General features: G+C 41.5%; 1 protein-coding gene across 1 annotated transcript in view; it reads right to left on the reverse strand.

The window, feature by feature from the left end:
* SWEETIE (HEAT repeat-containing protein) overlaps nucleotides 1-13,804 on the reverse strand; it is a 541,573-nt gene that overhangs the window by 468,867 nt on the left and 58,902 nt on the right. The window contains exon 3 of the mRNA XM_089436034.1: nucleotides 8,588-8,694. Coding sequence (XP_089292160.1) covers nucleotides 8,588-8,694 — 107 coding nt within the window. The remainder of the gene's footprint in view (nucleotides 1-8,587; nucleotides 8,695-13,804) is intronic.

A 13,804-nucleotide genomic window follows, 5' to 3' on the forward strand; every position in this document is an offset into this window, starting at 1 on the left:
GCATTAATAAACCATCGTTGCAACGACCAAACCTTCGATTCAGTGCCACATCACAATGAGCCAACGTTCTGTCTCGAACATGTGGCATACTAGACCCATGCCACTAGACCCATCCATTTAAAACCACTGAAGAGCTCGGTCCAGTTTTACAAGGCGCAAATGTGGTCATTCATCAACAAATCGTGGCAGATTCATCGATGTAAATGGTGATCTATTGAACTGCTTTCGAATCAACCCAGTGATGTTGCGCAATGGCACAATGGCATTGCCCCTTTGATCGACCTTCATCCGCAACATATAGCATGGTCAAATAACGTTATACCACCATAATGAAATGGCACCATATATTGTTGCAGAGCCGTCGGCATAACACCTACACAATCCATACACTAAATCAAAATCGGTGGTTGAATTACAATATGCCATTTGAAATGTTGTTACAACTGTTGTAGCACAGTCATATAATATGACACCAACACATATAGATTGAACTGCAACATATCATATGGTGAAACCTCTGCTTGGTATCATGGCAATGTCACACACTGTGGCAAGAACCTTCTGCTGGAACCGTCATCCAAACTAGCACTGTGCAACTGCATGTCCATATCGATCCATCGACCGAATTAGTGGTCAAATAATAGTCGCACCGTTGCATAGCAACATAACTCATTTAAATCATATATTAAATATGTTGTTGCGAGGGTCATATAAAATGACACCACCGTATGGCATTCGTTATAATCAACGTAACCATACGACGGAACTATTGGCGATAATTTGTGTCAAAACAATAATGGAGTTGGGTTGTCAAACAATAACATGCCAACATAACATATAGTTTTGCACACCTTATGATTGCAATGTTTCTCGTTGCAAACCATTCACAGTCAATGCAACTATACTTGGTGGAGCCATCTAATCTTAGCAGGGCTACCAACTTTGGCAGTTCCGCTATCTCATTTTGCCAACTTGTAAACAAACTCCAAATAAATAGAAGTGGCCTCCCTTTATTAATAAGTCCAATAGTGTGGTGCAATGGTAGAGTCTGCGCTGTGGTGGAGAGAGGTCAAGAGTTCGATACCCATGTGCTCCAAAGTTGATCCGACTTTCATATTTTAACTCCTTTGGGGTGCCACATGGTTGGTCCATGTGGTGCAATGCCATTGGACCACTTAACACCTAATCAATAAGTCAACCTGGTCAACCTGTCCAATTGGCAGCCATCTTTCAAGATACCATTAGTTCACATTCACTTACCTATGTGCCACGTCAACTGTACGGATTGCCATGTGGCAGTCAACCTTTGACTTCTTTTTGCCTTTTGAGGCTTGCCATATCTTAGTCATACGATCTTGAATTGACACAATCCAAGCACTGTTAGAATTGTGTTGACAAGCTCTTTATAATGGTGTTGATTTGGAGACGAATCGAAAACTTTGGAAACACACAATTCACATGATCTATTCTGAAATATCACAAAAGGAAGGAGGACCGAAGTCTGAAATTGGCAAGAAAAAGAAGGGTTCGGATTTGTGGAAGTTCTGCCTTGACACATCTCCTCTTGAAGAATTATTCCTGATGTTGTACATGTTTTCAGTCTCTTGTTGTTGATGGATTTTCTATGTGGAAGGAGGGCTTGACTTGGCATCTTGAGGGTTGGAGTCTTTTTATGGTCATGGGTCTTGGATATCTCACTTTGATCTGATTCTATAAGAAGAGAATTTTTTTTGGCTTTCCCTTTTGTGGGGTTTTCGCCTTGGCTTGGAGCCTATATCTTGTGATCTTCGTGTTTTGTACGTTTGGTAATTATTTGATGAAGAGAACATAATAAACATTAATAAGAAGCCAACAACATTCACAAGCAATTATCAAAGAAGAGAAATCTACCCCAATTCATAAGACTCCAGATTTCTCAACAATCTAGGGCACATAAACTCTGTCCCAAACCCTTCAAGACAGATCCTACACTTAGAACCTTTATCCTCAAGACCTAGTCTGTCCGCAATCCTAACACAAACCCTCTTCATGCCTCAGCGTTCCCTCAAACTTTGGCCATATTGCAGGCATGCGACAACCCTAGCCTCAAGCTATAGCAACCTTCACTCACGGCCAATAGACCTTCCTATCCTTCATTGTTCCTTGAGGCTTCTCAGGCCTTCAATCTGCAACCATATCTGCCTCTTGACCCTCTTGTAACATTTATCTAGGATCCTTGGTCCTTCTCTTATAGCTAGGATATCTCGGCCATTATGATTGCTCTGAACAAAAATAATTTAGGCTTGTTCTTCGCCTCTTCACCAATGAGAACTCGGATGCTAACCACAAAGACGTCTTCTTTCAAACTTGATTGCTTCACTCCAAGGACAAGTCCTCCATGAGCGTGGCTAGATCACAAAACACAAACCCCATCTTACTCCTTGAGTACTCGATCTCCCTTGGCTAAAGTCTTTCTTGAGAAGTTGCACTAGGATAGATCAGATAACAGCCTCCTTTGCAGCCCATCTCGGCCTTCAAGCTTGGCCTCCACATGGACTACATCTTGACCTCCCTCCTTGATCAAACAAGCTCCCCCTCATTTGATGATCCTAGCTTTGATCCTAATGCCTCCTTAAATTATCTCTTCCTTAGGCCTCTTAGGAACCCTCTAGAACTTAGGGGTTTTGATCCTCTAGACCTTAGGAATTAATTTTTCCTTTTAATTTTCTTTTAATTCCTTCTTTAGATTTTAAACCCCATCATGGGTCTAAAACCCCTTCACTTGGGTTCTTTGCCCACAAACCCCTTTTATGACCCTTTTTGTGACCAAACTCACACAAACTCATCTTACTAGGCTTCTGGAGTACCTCGCAAGCTACACAATTCAACAGTGTGCGCCAAGGAGGGCATTAGGAGAGAGCTTACAGCACCCCATAACCCTCAGTATAATGGGGTGGCTGAGAGGAAGAATCGTAGCATAGTTCGAGTGGCCAAGGCCATGTTGTATGACCAGGGGCAGGCTACCCATGTTCTTGTGGGTAGATGCTTACAACACTACAGTATTTCTACAGAACAAGAGTCCACACAAGCTGCTTGGACGAGTTACACCGGAAGAGGCTTTCATAGGTAAGAAACTTGATGTTTCTCACTTCCGCATCTTTGGCACAATAGTCTACTACCATGTGTACAAAGAGAGCATGAAGAAGTTGGAGCCCACAATTGAAAAGGGAATTTTTGTGGGTTACAGTGAGACATCTCAAACGTGCAAGGTGTATATACCATCACCCAAGAAAATAGTTATCAGGCGAGATGTGAGGTTTGAAGAGGAAAGAGCTCTGAGGGATTCCTTGGAGCAAGAGCAGGTTGGAGTACCTTAGGAGCAGCTACTCGCTCATAAGCAGGAGCCTCAACCACTATCACAATTTGAGTCTCAACCAGGTGGCAAGCGAGCTGCATAGCAAGATGACCCGGAGTCATTACAGGATGAGGAGTAGAGACTAAGACAAGTGGAGGTAGCCACTTAGTCAGTGACTCCCAGCACAGGGAGGAAGAGAGCCAAGTGGGTTGAGAGGTTGATTTAGGAGGCCCAAGAGCGAGTTGAGACTCCTAGCTCTATGTTCACGCAAAGCAAGCAACCACAGAGGTACACAAGGTATATGGAGTTGATCACTGAGTTGATTGACACAAAGCCTTCTTTTTATGAGGAGGCAACCTCTTAGCAGGCTTGGCGGGATCCCATGGTGGAGGAATATCTAGATGGGAGTGTGGAGAAGTACAATGCCAATTTTGTGGCCAAGGGCTTCTTGCAAGTTGAGGGCATCGATTATGATGAGACATTCGTTCTAGTAGCACGTTATTCATCCATCACAACGATTTTGGCACTTACAACTCAGATGGGGTGGAAGATCCACCTGATGGACGTGAAGACAGCATCCCTCAACGAGGTGGTTTAGGAAGAAATTTACATGGAGCAGCCAAAGGGGTTTGAGACTTTCAGCCGTGCCAGGGACACTCATGTCTATTTGCTAAAGAGAACTCTTTACGGGTTCAAGCAGGCTCTGAGAGCATGGTACACTACTAGACTCGCATTGATAGCTACCTTAAAGGATTGGGCTTCACTAAGAGTTAGGCAGATGCCTACCTATACTACATCATGATTGGAGGGCTTCCGCTCATTCTAGTGCTCTATGTCGACGATCTTATATTGATTGGGGCAGACAACTTAATCCAAGATTGCAAGGCAGATCTTGCAAGAGAGTTTGAGATGAAGGATATAAGGCTTATGCATTATTTCCTTGGGTTGGCTGTATGGCAGGGTGATGGGGAAATCTTCTTGGGGAAGGGGAAGTACAATACAAAGATTCTCAAGAGGTTTCATATGCAGGATTATGGTACAAACAACAGATTATGGATTATGGTACAGACAAGTTGATGAATTGAGGCTTGAAGAGTTCACAGATGCAGATTGGGCAGGGAGCTCCACAGATCGAAAGAGTACCTCAAGTTACGTCTTCAGCATTGGATCAGTAGTTGTTTCCTAGTTCAATAGGAAGCAGAGATCAACTGCACTCAGTTCAGCAGGGGCAGAGTATATGGCTGCTATTTTGGCAACATGCAAAACTATTTGGATGAGGAAGTTGCTTGTGGGACTTTTCAGATAAAAGATTGAGTCCACTGTGATACATTGTGACAATCAAAGTTGCATTCAGCTCTATGAGAATCCATTGTTTCACGATCAGTCCAAGCATATCAAGATCAAGTATCATCATCTCAAGGACTATGTATAGAAAGGGATAGTGAAGCTACTGTACATTCCAACAGAGGAGCAGACAACAGATATCCTGACCAAGGCATTGGAAAGAGGCAATTTCATCTATTGCAGAGATAAGTTGGGAGTTATACAGAATCCCTTACTAGCTAAGAGGGAGTGTTGAAATTGTAGCAAGTAAAGGTCTTCTGGCTTGTGCCTTAGCCAATGAAGACCATGAGTTTGTCTTTCTCTAGCATGAGTGTGAGCTCATGAGATAGACTTCAATTACGATGAGCTTATTTCTAGTTACTAGAATGATCATCAAGATTGCATGCGTAGTGTTGGAGCTTCAATTACATGGAATCTTCTTCAGTTTGACTATAGGACGAGGTAACAATTACAAGTTCAATTAGAATGAGTTAAGACTCCAATGTTGACTGGAGAGAGAACGAGTAGAACTCTTAGTTAATTCGCAATCACAACTTGAACTTCTAAATTGTGTTAGGCCTCCTTGCATGCTCGAATTAGGTCTATAAAGAGAAGGACGAAGGCACAAGCTCGATCATTCTTGTGAGATCATTTTTTGTGTGCGAAGTGTGTATTCTTGAGGAGCAAGTACGCACAAATTTAGGAGCCAAAAGCGCTCTAAGAAATAAGAGGCTTGTGCACTAAGAAATAGGGTTGAAGTGCGCTAGGAAATAGGAGGCCTAGTGCGATAGGAAATAGGAGGCTCCATGTGCACTATAAAATAGGAGCTAGTGCGCAAGGATTGTGGGGAGCTGGGATCAGAATTCTCAAGGCAAGTCAGGCTATTCACAAGGAGAACAAGTGTGTTCTCAGAGATAGATTATAGGCCATGAGGCCATGGAGACTTGTCAACTATTCTTTGTCCAATAGATATCTTAGTGATTTCTTTACTCTTTCTTGCTTGGGCTTGTCTTCGCTTGGGCTCTGATACCATGTTAATTTTAGATAACAATGGTATGCTCTATGCTTGCAACAATTACTTCAATGTCCTTTTATTAGCCCAACCATAACTTTCACTTATTTTCCAATAGAAATCACATTAACCATTAATCACATTGGCAATAATTGTAGATAGAACATAAACAATAACTGCAAAATACAAGCCAAGACAAGAGAACACAAGAATTTGGCTCAAGACAAGGAAAAACCCCAAGATGGGGAAAATCATTGAGAAATCTAGGGCATCAAGATTAGGTGATTTCTCTATTAATGATAACTGCTTGTGAATGCTTTTTACTTCAATAGATTAGGATCTTCTCTTTAGTTAGATTATTATAGTGTTCTTCTTCATCAAACAGCTACCAATGCATAAACAATAAAGAGACAAGAGACACAGAATATAGGCGATCAGCCAAGGCCAAAACCTCTCCCACTTGAGAGGAAAACCCAAATGAATTCTTCTTCTTATAAAGACTTCAATTGACGAATACCAAGACCATGACCAAGACCCTTGACACGACAACCTCTCCAAGACCAAGTCACAAATCCCTTCTCCACTGCTTCTTCTTGCCCAAGTCCTTTGTATTTTGGATACCCTTAAGATTTCGGCCTTTCTCAACAGACCTGTTGTACTCGACTACCTGTGATCTCTGCAAGATCACATGTCTGAGCAGAATCATGGACTTCTATGGTGTCTTCCTTCTTCGCTTGACTTGAGAACTTTCACTTGTAACTTCGGCTAGCAAAACTGATGGTAGAGAGACCTTTTACTTGTCTTTTGTGTGGGCTGATGTCAACCTACAGAACCCCTAGTTTCTGCCACACATGCAAGGAAATTCACCCAAGAAACAATACCAAAACTCTTCTTCCTTCCCTTCCTTCTTCTCACTAGTTATGAGGCTACTCTCCTTAACTTTTCGCACTTCTTCTTGTTGCAGACTTGCTTCACCGAAAATTTCGTGTCTAGGATGAAGGTCCAGCCACCTATTAACAGTGTTTTGCCCATACAAATAAGCCGACTTGACTTGGAGACTAGGCCAACATGCCTTTTTAGAAAATATCTTCTTCTCCTTTGAAAGCCGACTTCAAGGGATGATTGTGACAAGGTCTTGGAAGGCTTATGACACAAATAAATTCTCTTTTAGAATGTGTAACATACCCAAATGGGTCTTTCATTTTTGACATTGACTTTGTAGACTTTTATGACATGATGACTAATCCTAAAGGCTCACAATGGGGGCCTTAACTAAAAATAAAATTCCTTGCTCATGAAACCCATGAGACAAGTGTTACAAAAATAATTTTATTTTCTTCATTACATCAATTACACAAAATCATAATTACACGTCACTATGAAGACCAAACCTAGTTACACTTTTCAACAAAAACCCTTGATCAATTCTTCTTATTATAGTTATCACATGTTCAGCAAAGAGAGAGAGTACAATAATACAAAGTCAAAGTCAGAATTAACATGTCAATTGATGATCCAATACCACTGTCCAAAACAGCCCTGTCAAATCTCCAATTCTGCCCTCAGTCAACAGCAGTCAAATTCTGCCCTAACCAGAAAGTCAACAGCAGTCAAAGTCTAGTCAAACTCTTCCAAAACAGCTCGGTCAAAGGAGAGAGGAACTCGGCCTCTCTTGCTGGTCAAAGTCAGCTCAAAACAGTCAACAAATCTGCAGTCAAACTCGGTCAATCTGAAGTCAACCATGCGTTCAACGAAGGTCAAAGTACCCAAAAATCTTCGGTTTTTGTGCCAATCAATGTGGCCTGCCCAAACAGAATTATTCCTCCAAAAATCGCAGTCAAAACAGGTCAAAGGAGCCTCGGTCAACGCTGGTCAAACTTAGCTGAAACAGAAAGTCAACACCCAGTCAAACTGCCTCCTGAAATCTGCACGTGTGAAAGAAATAGGCTGCCTGCAATTTGTACGACCCAATCAGATGAGGAGAGAGATATGATGAGTTGAGAAGATGCTAAACGAGGTTTGATGTCTCTCTTATTTATGAGTTAATTTGGGTCCAAAGACATGTCTCTTTGGCTTCATGAGCTTACATGATGGTGTGGCCAACCTTGACAACTTACATATGTGTGGGCTTCACTTCAAAAACATATTTCTCCTTGTCCGATTTCAGTGAACCTTAGGTCAATTTTGGTCATCTCGAAAAGAGGAATTCAATGCAATGATTATCCCCATAAAATGAGCTGTCCAAAGTGGAATTGGCCCTAGTTGCACAATTTAACAAGTCTTCCCTCGTAGTCAAGTTCCACGTTCTTTTAATTGTTCCAGACACCATGATCCTAGGACAAGGCACTTATCTACTGAAATCCACCACAAAAATGTATTAAAAACCCTAAATTTCTCTGTTTTGCCAATCTGAGTATTCTCACAGTGCCTAAGGGACAGACTTGCAATCCTAATAGGGAATTTCCCAGTGGCCAGAAAAGAACCACAACCTAAAGAGAGGGATGCAACCACCTAAGTGACAGTGGGTGGTGCTTCCAGTTTACCATAGGTTTGCATCATTGTATTGCATTTGAAAATCTAAAGTGCAGAACTAGAAGGTAATAGGATAAACACTAGAGATGATATTGTTGCTCACGGGTACTCTAGTGTGGGTTCAGCGTTTAGGACTTTTGGACAGAATTCTCTGACCGTAAGCTTCAGTTTCAGTATTGAAAACTTCAGAACCGATTCACTTTTAGAAATTGCAGAGCTTTGCAATACTGATAAGTATTCCACCGTTACTCTAATACCACTACATAATTCATGGATTTGTTATGTATTTATCTATAAATGAAAAAATCAGCTTCCTTAACAAGATTAACTTTAATAAATATCATAACACCAAAAAGGTAAGAAGCTAAAAAATAAGAAAGCATCACCTCAGGGAACTTCATCATTTTTGTTACAATATTGCTTGTCTCAACCATTCCTGAGGTGATTTTTCGCCCATAAGACCGGTATAAATCTCCTAGGCATTGTGCAGCACCTGTCAATTCATCCAACTTCCAAGTCATAAACATGAGATATACAATTAACTTCGCAATAACAAAGAAAAAATTACACCCCACATCTACTCTAATTTCATTTCAGCTTTAGTTCTCCTTTGGAGGAGGATATTCTAAACCCTTCCACTTTTTGCGTCACTGTTTGTAAACAGTTGTCTATAAATACAAGAACTATCTTTCAAAAAACAAAAATAAAATAAATGTTGCTTTTTGTACTCTTGGCATTTTTAATGCTTCCTAATGCATGCAAATAGAGAAAGAAGTATGTTTTACCTTTTGTCTCTCTTTCTGCATTAAAAATGAGAAAACTGCAAGCTAATATCGTTGTCATATGACAGAATATGATAAAAAGCAAAATATGCCTAATCCATATTACCCTAAATGCCTATGATGCACAAAAGTCAAGGAGATAAGATAGTTTTGGTTTTTTATGATAAATTCAATAGTTTTTAGTAATTTGACCAGTGCCTTGAGGAGTCGAATTATGAAAGAGGAAAAGTAAGCAGGGTAAACAAAAATATTTAAATCCCACTACTTAGATTCTATCAACCTTGCAATTAAAGGGCAAGTAAATGTCAGTGCAATAGAAATTCTTCCACACAAATCACATGAAATCGTCACCAAGAAAGTCTTTGTATGTCTTTATTATCAAGGGTTATACAACAAACAAAGTACTTGACAGGAAGGAACACATCACACACTATCCTATATCTTGTGGACGCCAAGATTCTTCAACTCATCCACTTCAAAAGAGATATACAAATCACGATGCTGATAGTAGAAGAATCCAACCACACAAATGCTCTATGCTAGTTTTTTGCCACACTCTCAAGAAAGAATGGAACCAATGAAAGAAAGAGGCAAACTGATTAACCTCCCTTTTGCTAAAATTCATCCAATCATGTTCCCTCACATTGTTTATACCATAAATATGATGGAAAGAGATAGAGAATGAAAATAGAATTTATAGAAATAGAAAATAAGTAAGAATATAAGGCTATCAATCTAGCACTCATTTGCAATGGAAATAGTATCTGCATGCAACAATCTCTCCTTCAAAAGTTCACCCTCCCTCCAAGAATGGACACCTACAAGTAAAAATACACTAAGAGTGTCAAAGTTCCTCTTCAAGTAGAGCACATTGTTAGACTTTCAAAACCCAACACTCGGTATTCTATTCCCAGCAATTATTAGCAGAATGATACACGACCAGATTCCTAACTCACAAAAATATAGCATAAGCAAAATTACTCTATCTGAATCACACACACACATAAAAATATTTATGCCCAATCGCCAGTTCTTCATTACTAAAATAATCATGGAACTTACTTGGGCTCTCATACCAGGGATAATGGCCTAGCTGAGAAAATACAATACTAATCACCAGCCTCACTACACTCTCTTGGACACAACACACTCCCTAAGAATCCTCTCTCAATCTTGTGCTAATGTTGTGTGTCTTAGCACCTCACATTAGGCTCAATTTATAACTTTCCTAGGCTAAGATTGATAGCCAAAATTAGCTCATCAAGTTAACTGAAGATAACTAACATTACTTTAGTTAACTATCCTATCTTTAGCTTTCTCTACTTTAACTCAAGTACAAGTCATAAATTTAGCTTTCTTTACATGCACATCACATCAACATGCGTGCAACTCACTTGCACACTCTGCATGTCGAATGCAAGCTCCTAACGAGGCAAATCAAGGTCCTACTCAAGACACAAGACTAGAAGTACCTTCTGAGCTACAAAGCTCAACACTCCCTCTTAGCGAGGGAGGTACTTCTGGAAGAAACTCCTCCACTTGAATCTCTCCAAGCCCATCTCAGTATCTGTAGTTGCTCCCTGTTAAAATTGGCAACTAGGACCAAACTCCATGTGGGCCATCTTATTTATGGCAGCTGATAATTTTCTTGGATCCCTTCCATCGAGAGGTGTAGGATTGATCTAAAGATCGTCCGATTCCGATAAGTATTCATGGAGTTATGGATTTATTTGTGTTAGAAGACAATTCGTCAAGGTCGGCGAGACACCAAATAACCCACACATGTGCTCAACGTTTTAGTATAAAAGGAGATGACTTGAGAGTCATTTTACACACACTTCTCTCTTAATTTTCTCTCCACTTGCTTTGGGTTTTAGTGGAAGAGAAATCTAGGAGAAGGATGCCCTAGCCGCAGTCCTAAAGGATGCCCTAGCCGCAGTCCTAAAGTGGATGATCTAGCCGCAGTCCAAGGGATAAGACCCCTGATTCTATACGCTGCCCAACCTACCCTCTACGCTGCGTTCCAATCTTCTGGTCATATAACAGAATTCTGGTGAAGAAGACCTATTCACGCAGCCCAAACACGCAGATCTATCCTGCCCTAGCCACAGTAAGGAAGACCGAACAGCGTGGGTTTTTGGAGGTTGTTTCAGGGTCATATGTGAAGGTCGAGTTGTTGTTAGGAGGGCCAAGGCAGAGGAGGGTTGTTTGGGTTTGATGTGTGGGTCGTAAGCTACAGCAAAGATACATGGGACAGCATGGGCTGTTTTGGGGTCATGTTATACTCGTATCTTCAGCGTGGAAGCAAAGGATTTACACCAACATAGGCCGCATTTCATGAGGGCAATTCTGGGCCAGATTTGAGGACGATTAGGGACTGTTGTGTGCCCTAACTAGTCCCAGAAATTACAGCAGTAATGAAGTGACAATCAGCAGCGTTTGTATGGTGTGTTGGCAGCAAGGTCACATGGTGCAGCAAAGGAAAATTGGGACAACAGCTGTGATGGGACAGCAGCAATACAATTGGGACAGCAGCAATACAAATGGGACAGTGCTATGACATGGTGCAGCAATAGCCAATTGGGACAGCAGTACGGTAAGCAAGGTACAGCAAGCACATGGTGGCAAGCATGGTGCTAAAAGCACATTGGGCAAGGTGCAGTAAGCACATGGTGGCAAGCATGATGCTGCAAGTACATGGGACAGCAGCATGGTAACATGGTACAGCATACCACATGGGACAGCAATGTGGCAGCATGGTGCAGCAATGGCACATGGGACAGCAATGGTACATGAAGCAATACAGTGAGGTACAGTATGAGGCAGCACTGGTGAGTGCAGCAAGATGATAAGGTACAGCAAGATGTTGCAGTACAGGAAGGTGCAGCATAAGGTGCAGCAGTATGGTAATGAGGTCCAACATAGTGATGATGGGTGCAACATGGTGCATCACAGTGAGGTGGAGCGTGATGACGAGATACAGCACAATGCATGGTGATGGAGTCACCGAGGAGAATCAGTTGAAGCAACATGTCTTCAATTGAGTTCAACTACCTCATGGATCATCTACCTAGAGATGATCTATGCTCTTACTTAGTTAAGTCAAAGTGTTGACTTCTGTTGTATATGTACTATCTCTCTCTCTCTCTGTTGAACTATTGAAGAACATATAAGAAGAATTGATCAAGGGTTTCCCCACATTGGGGTTTGTCCCTGGCTAGCGCCACATCTTGTGTCCTCTTGTCTTGGCTTGTCTTCTGTGATCTATGTTTATGTTCTATCTGCAGTTTACTTTAATGCTGATGTGATTGCTAATCTGGAAAAGATATTGAGCTAACTGTGAAAATTGAAATAAATTGCTCTAAGCATAGAACATACCTAAAATTAACACTCCCTCTGACATTGAAGCCTAACATGCTACTTGATCTAAAGCTTGAGCTGAAAACCTGTCACATCCAACCATGCTCTTAGGATCATGCTCTTGAGCATCTAACAATATCATATCATAACAGTTGAGGCTCCTGGCAATACCTGAAGAATCACTCGTCCTTTCCACTTGCTCCCTCTCAGCAACTAACATTGTTCCTATATCCAAGATCCCCTTGGAAATACCCAGAAGTTGTCTCAGCAACCTGTATGACTGCCCCTATCTCATGCCAAGCACTACAGCGACATCCAAGGTCGCTCCCTTTGAATATAGAAGTACATGTCCATCCTGAAACAAAACTCTATATCCAGCATCCTCTAACGCTGATACTAAGAGCACATGTACTGTCAACCCTGGAACAAACAACATCCCTGTCACCTCCAGAAATCCTCCCGACTCTAGATGGAATCTAAGACATCCAACCCCCTTCACTACATGCATGGTACTAGTCCCACTAAACACACTAGAGTCTAAGCCTGTTTGAAATACTGCAGAACACTGACCTCATCCCCGTCATGTGACTGGGCGCTCTACTATCCACTAGTTGCAACCCACTGCCCTTGTATGGACACTAGCTCGCATAGTGACCAGTCTTAGTGACACACAAAGCACTTCACTTTGTTCATGTCCTTCACGGAAGCAGATCCCCCAATTCCCTTACTTCGCCCTTTCCAGCAAGAGCAAAATGCTCCTCATCATCCTTTCCATCATGTTAACCTGCAATTTTGGAATGTCTCCTGGTCCCACAATCTATCCCAACTGGGCAGATTCTCCCGTGCGACGTTCTCATCAACAAAGGCCTCCCGCTTCTAAGGAAAGCCACTTAAGGCTGATCTGACCAACTCTTCACTGTCAATAGTTTCCCACACTGTTATTAAATCATCTCTAATCTGAGTGATCCTGGTTAGGTATGATGCAACTATGTCAATTTCAGAAATCTTGGCATTTCTCAATTTCTCCTTTAACACCATCTTCCTATTTTGGTTTGTGCTCTGGTACATCTTGGTTAAGGATGCCCACATCTCATAGGCATGCTTCTTCTGCGTCACATGAGATATAACATGGTATTTAATGGAGTCGAGAATTATTCTCTTTGCCTACATGTTTATCTTATTAAACGCAGCCAATTGAGTGGGATCTGCAAGAATTTGGACTGCCTTCTCCAAGATGTCCCACAACTCTTGCTCCTCAAATAACAGAATAATTTGCTCCTTCCATAGGCTAAAACTTTCTACCCTGTCCAACCTATCCTCATAACATAGCCCAGTGGACATCTCTGTCAAACTAACCAACAATTAACTTTTTCACCTTTTGCACGTTGGCCAGGCTTGTTGCCCGCTACCTAAGCCTGTTGCCTGCTGCCCAAACTCGTTGCACACTTCTCGAGGCTGCTC

The sequence above is a fragment of the Pinus tabuliformis genome, chromosome 5_2 (genome assembly GCF_031772625.1).
Source record: "Pinus tabuliformis cultivar Carrire ecotype Pingquan chromosome 5_2, CPIR1, whole genome shotgun sequence".
Lineage (NCBI taxonomy): Eukaryota > Viridiplantae > Streptophyta > Pinopsida > Pinales > Pinaceae > Pinus > Pinus tabuliformis.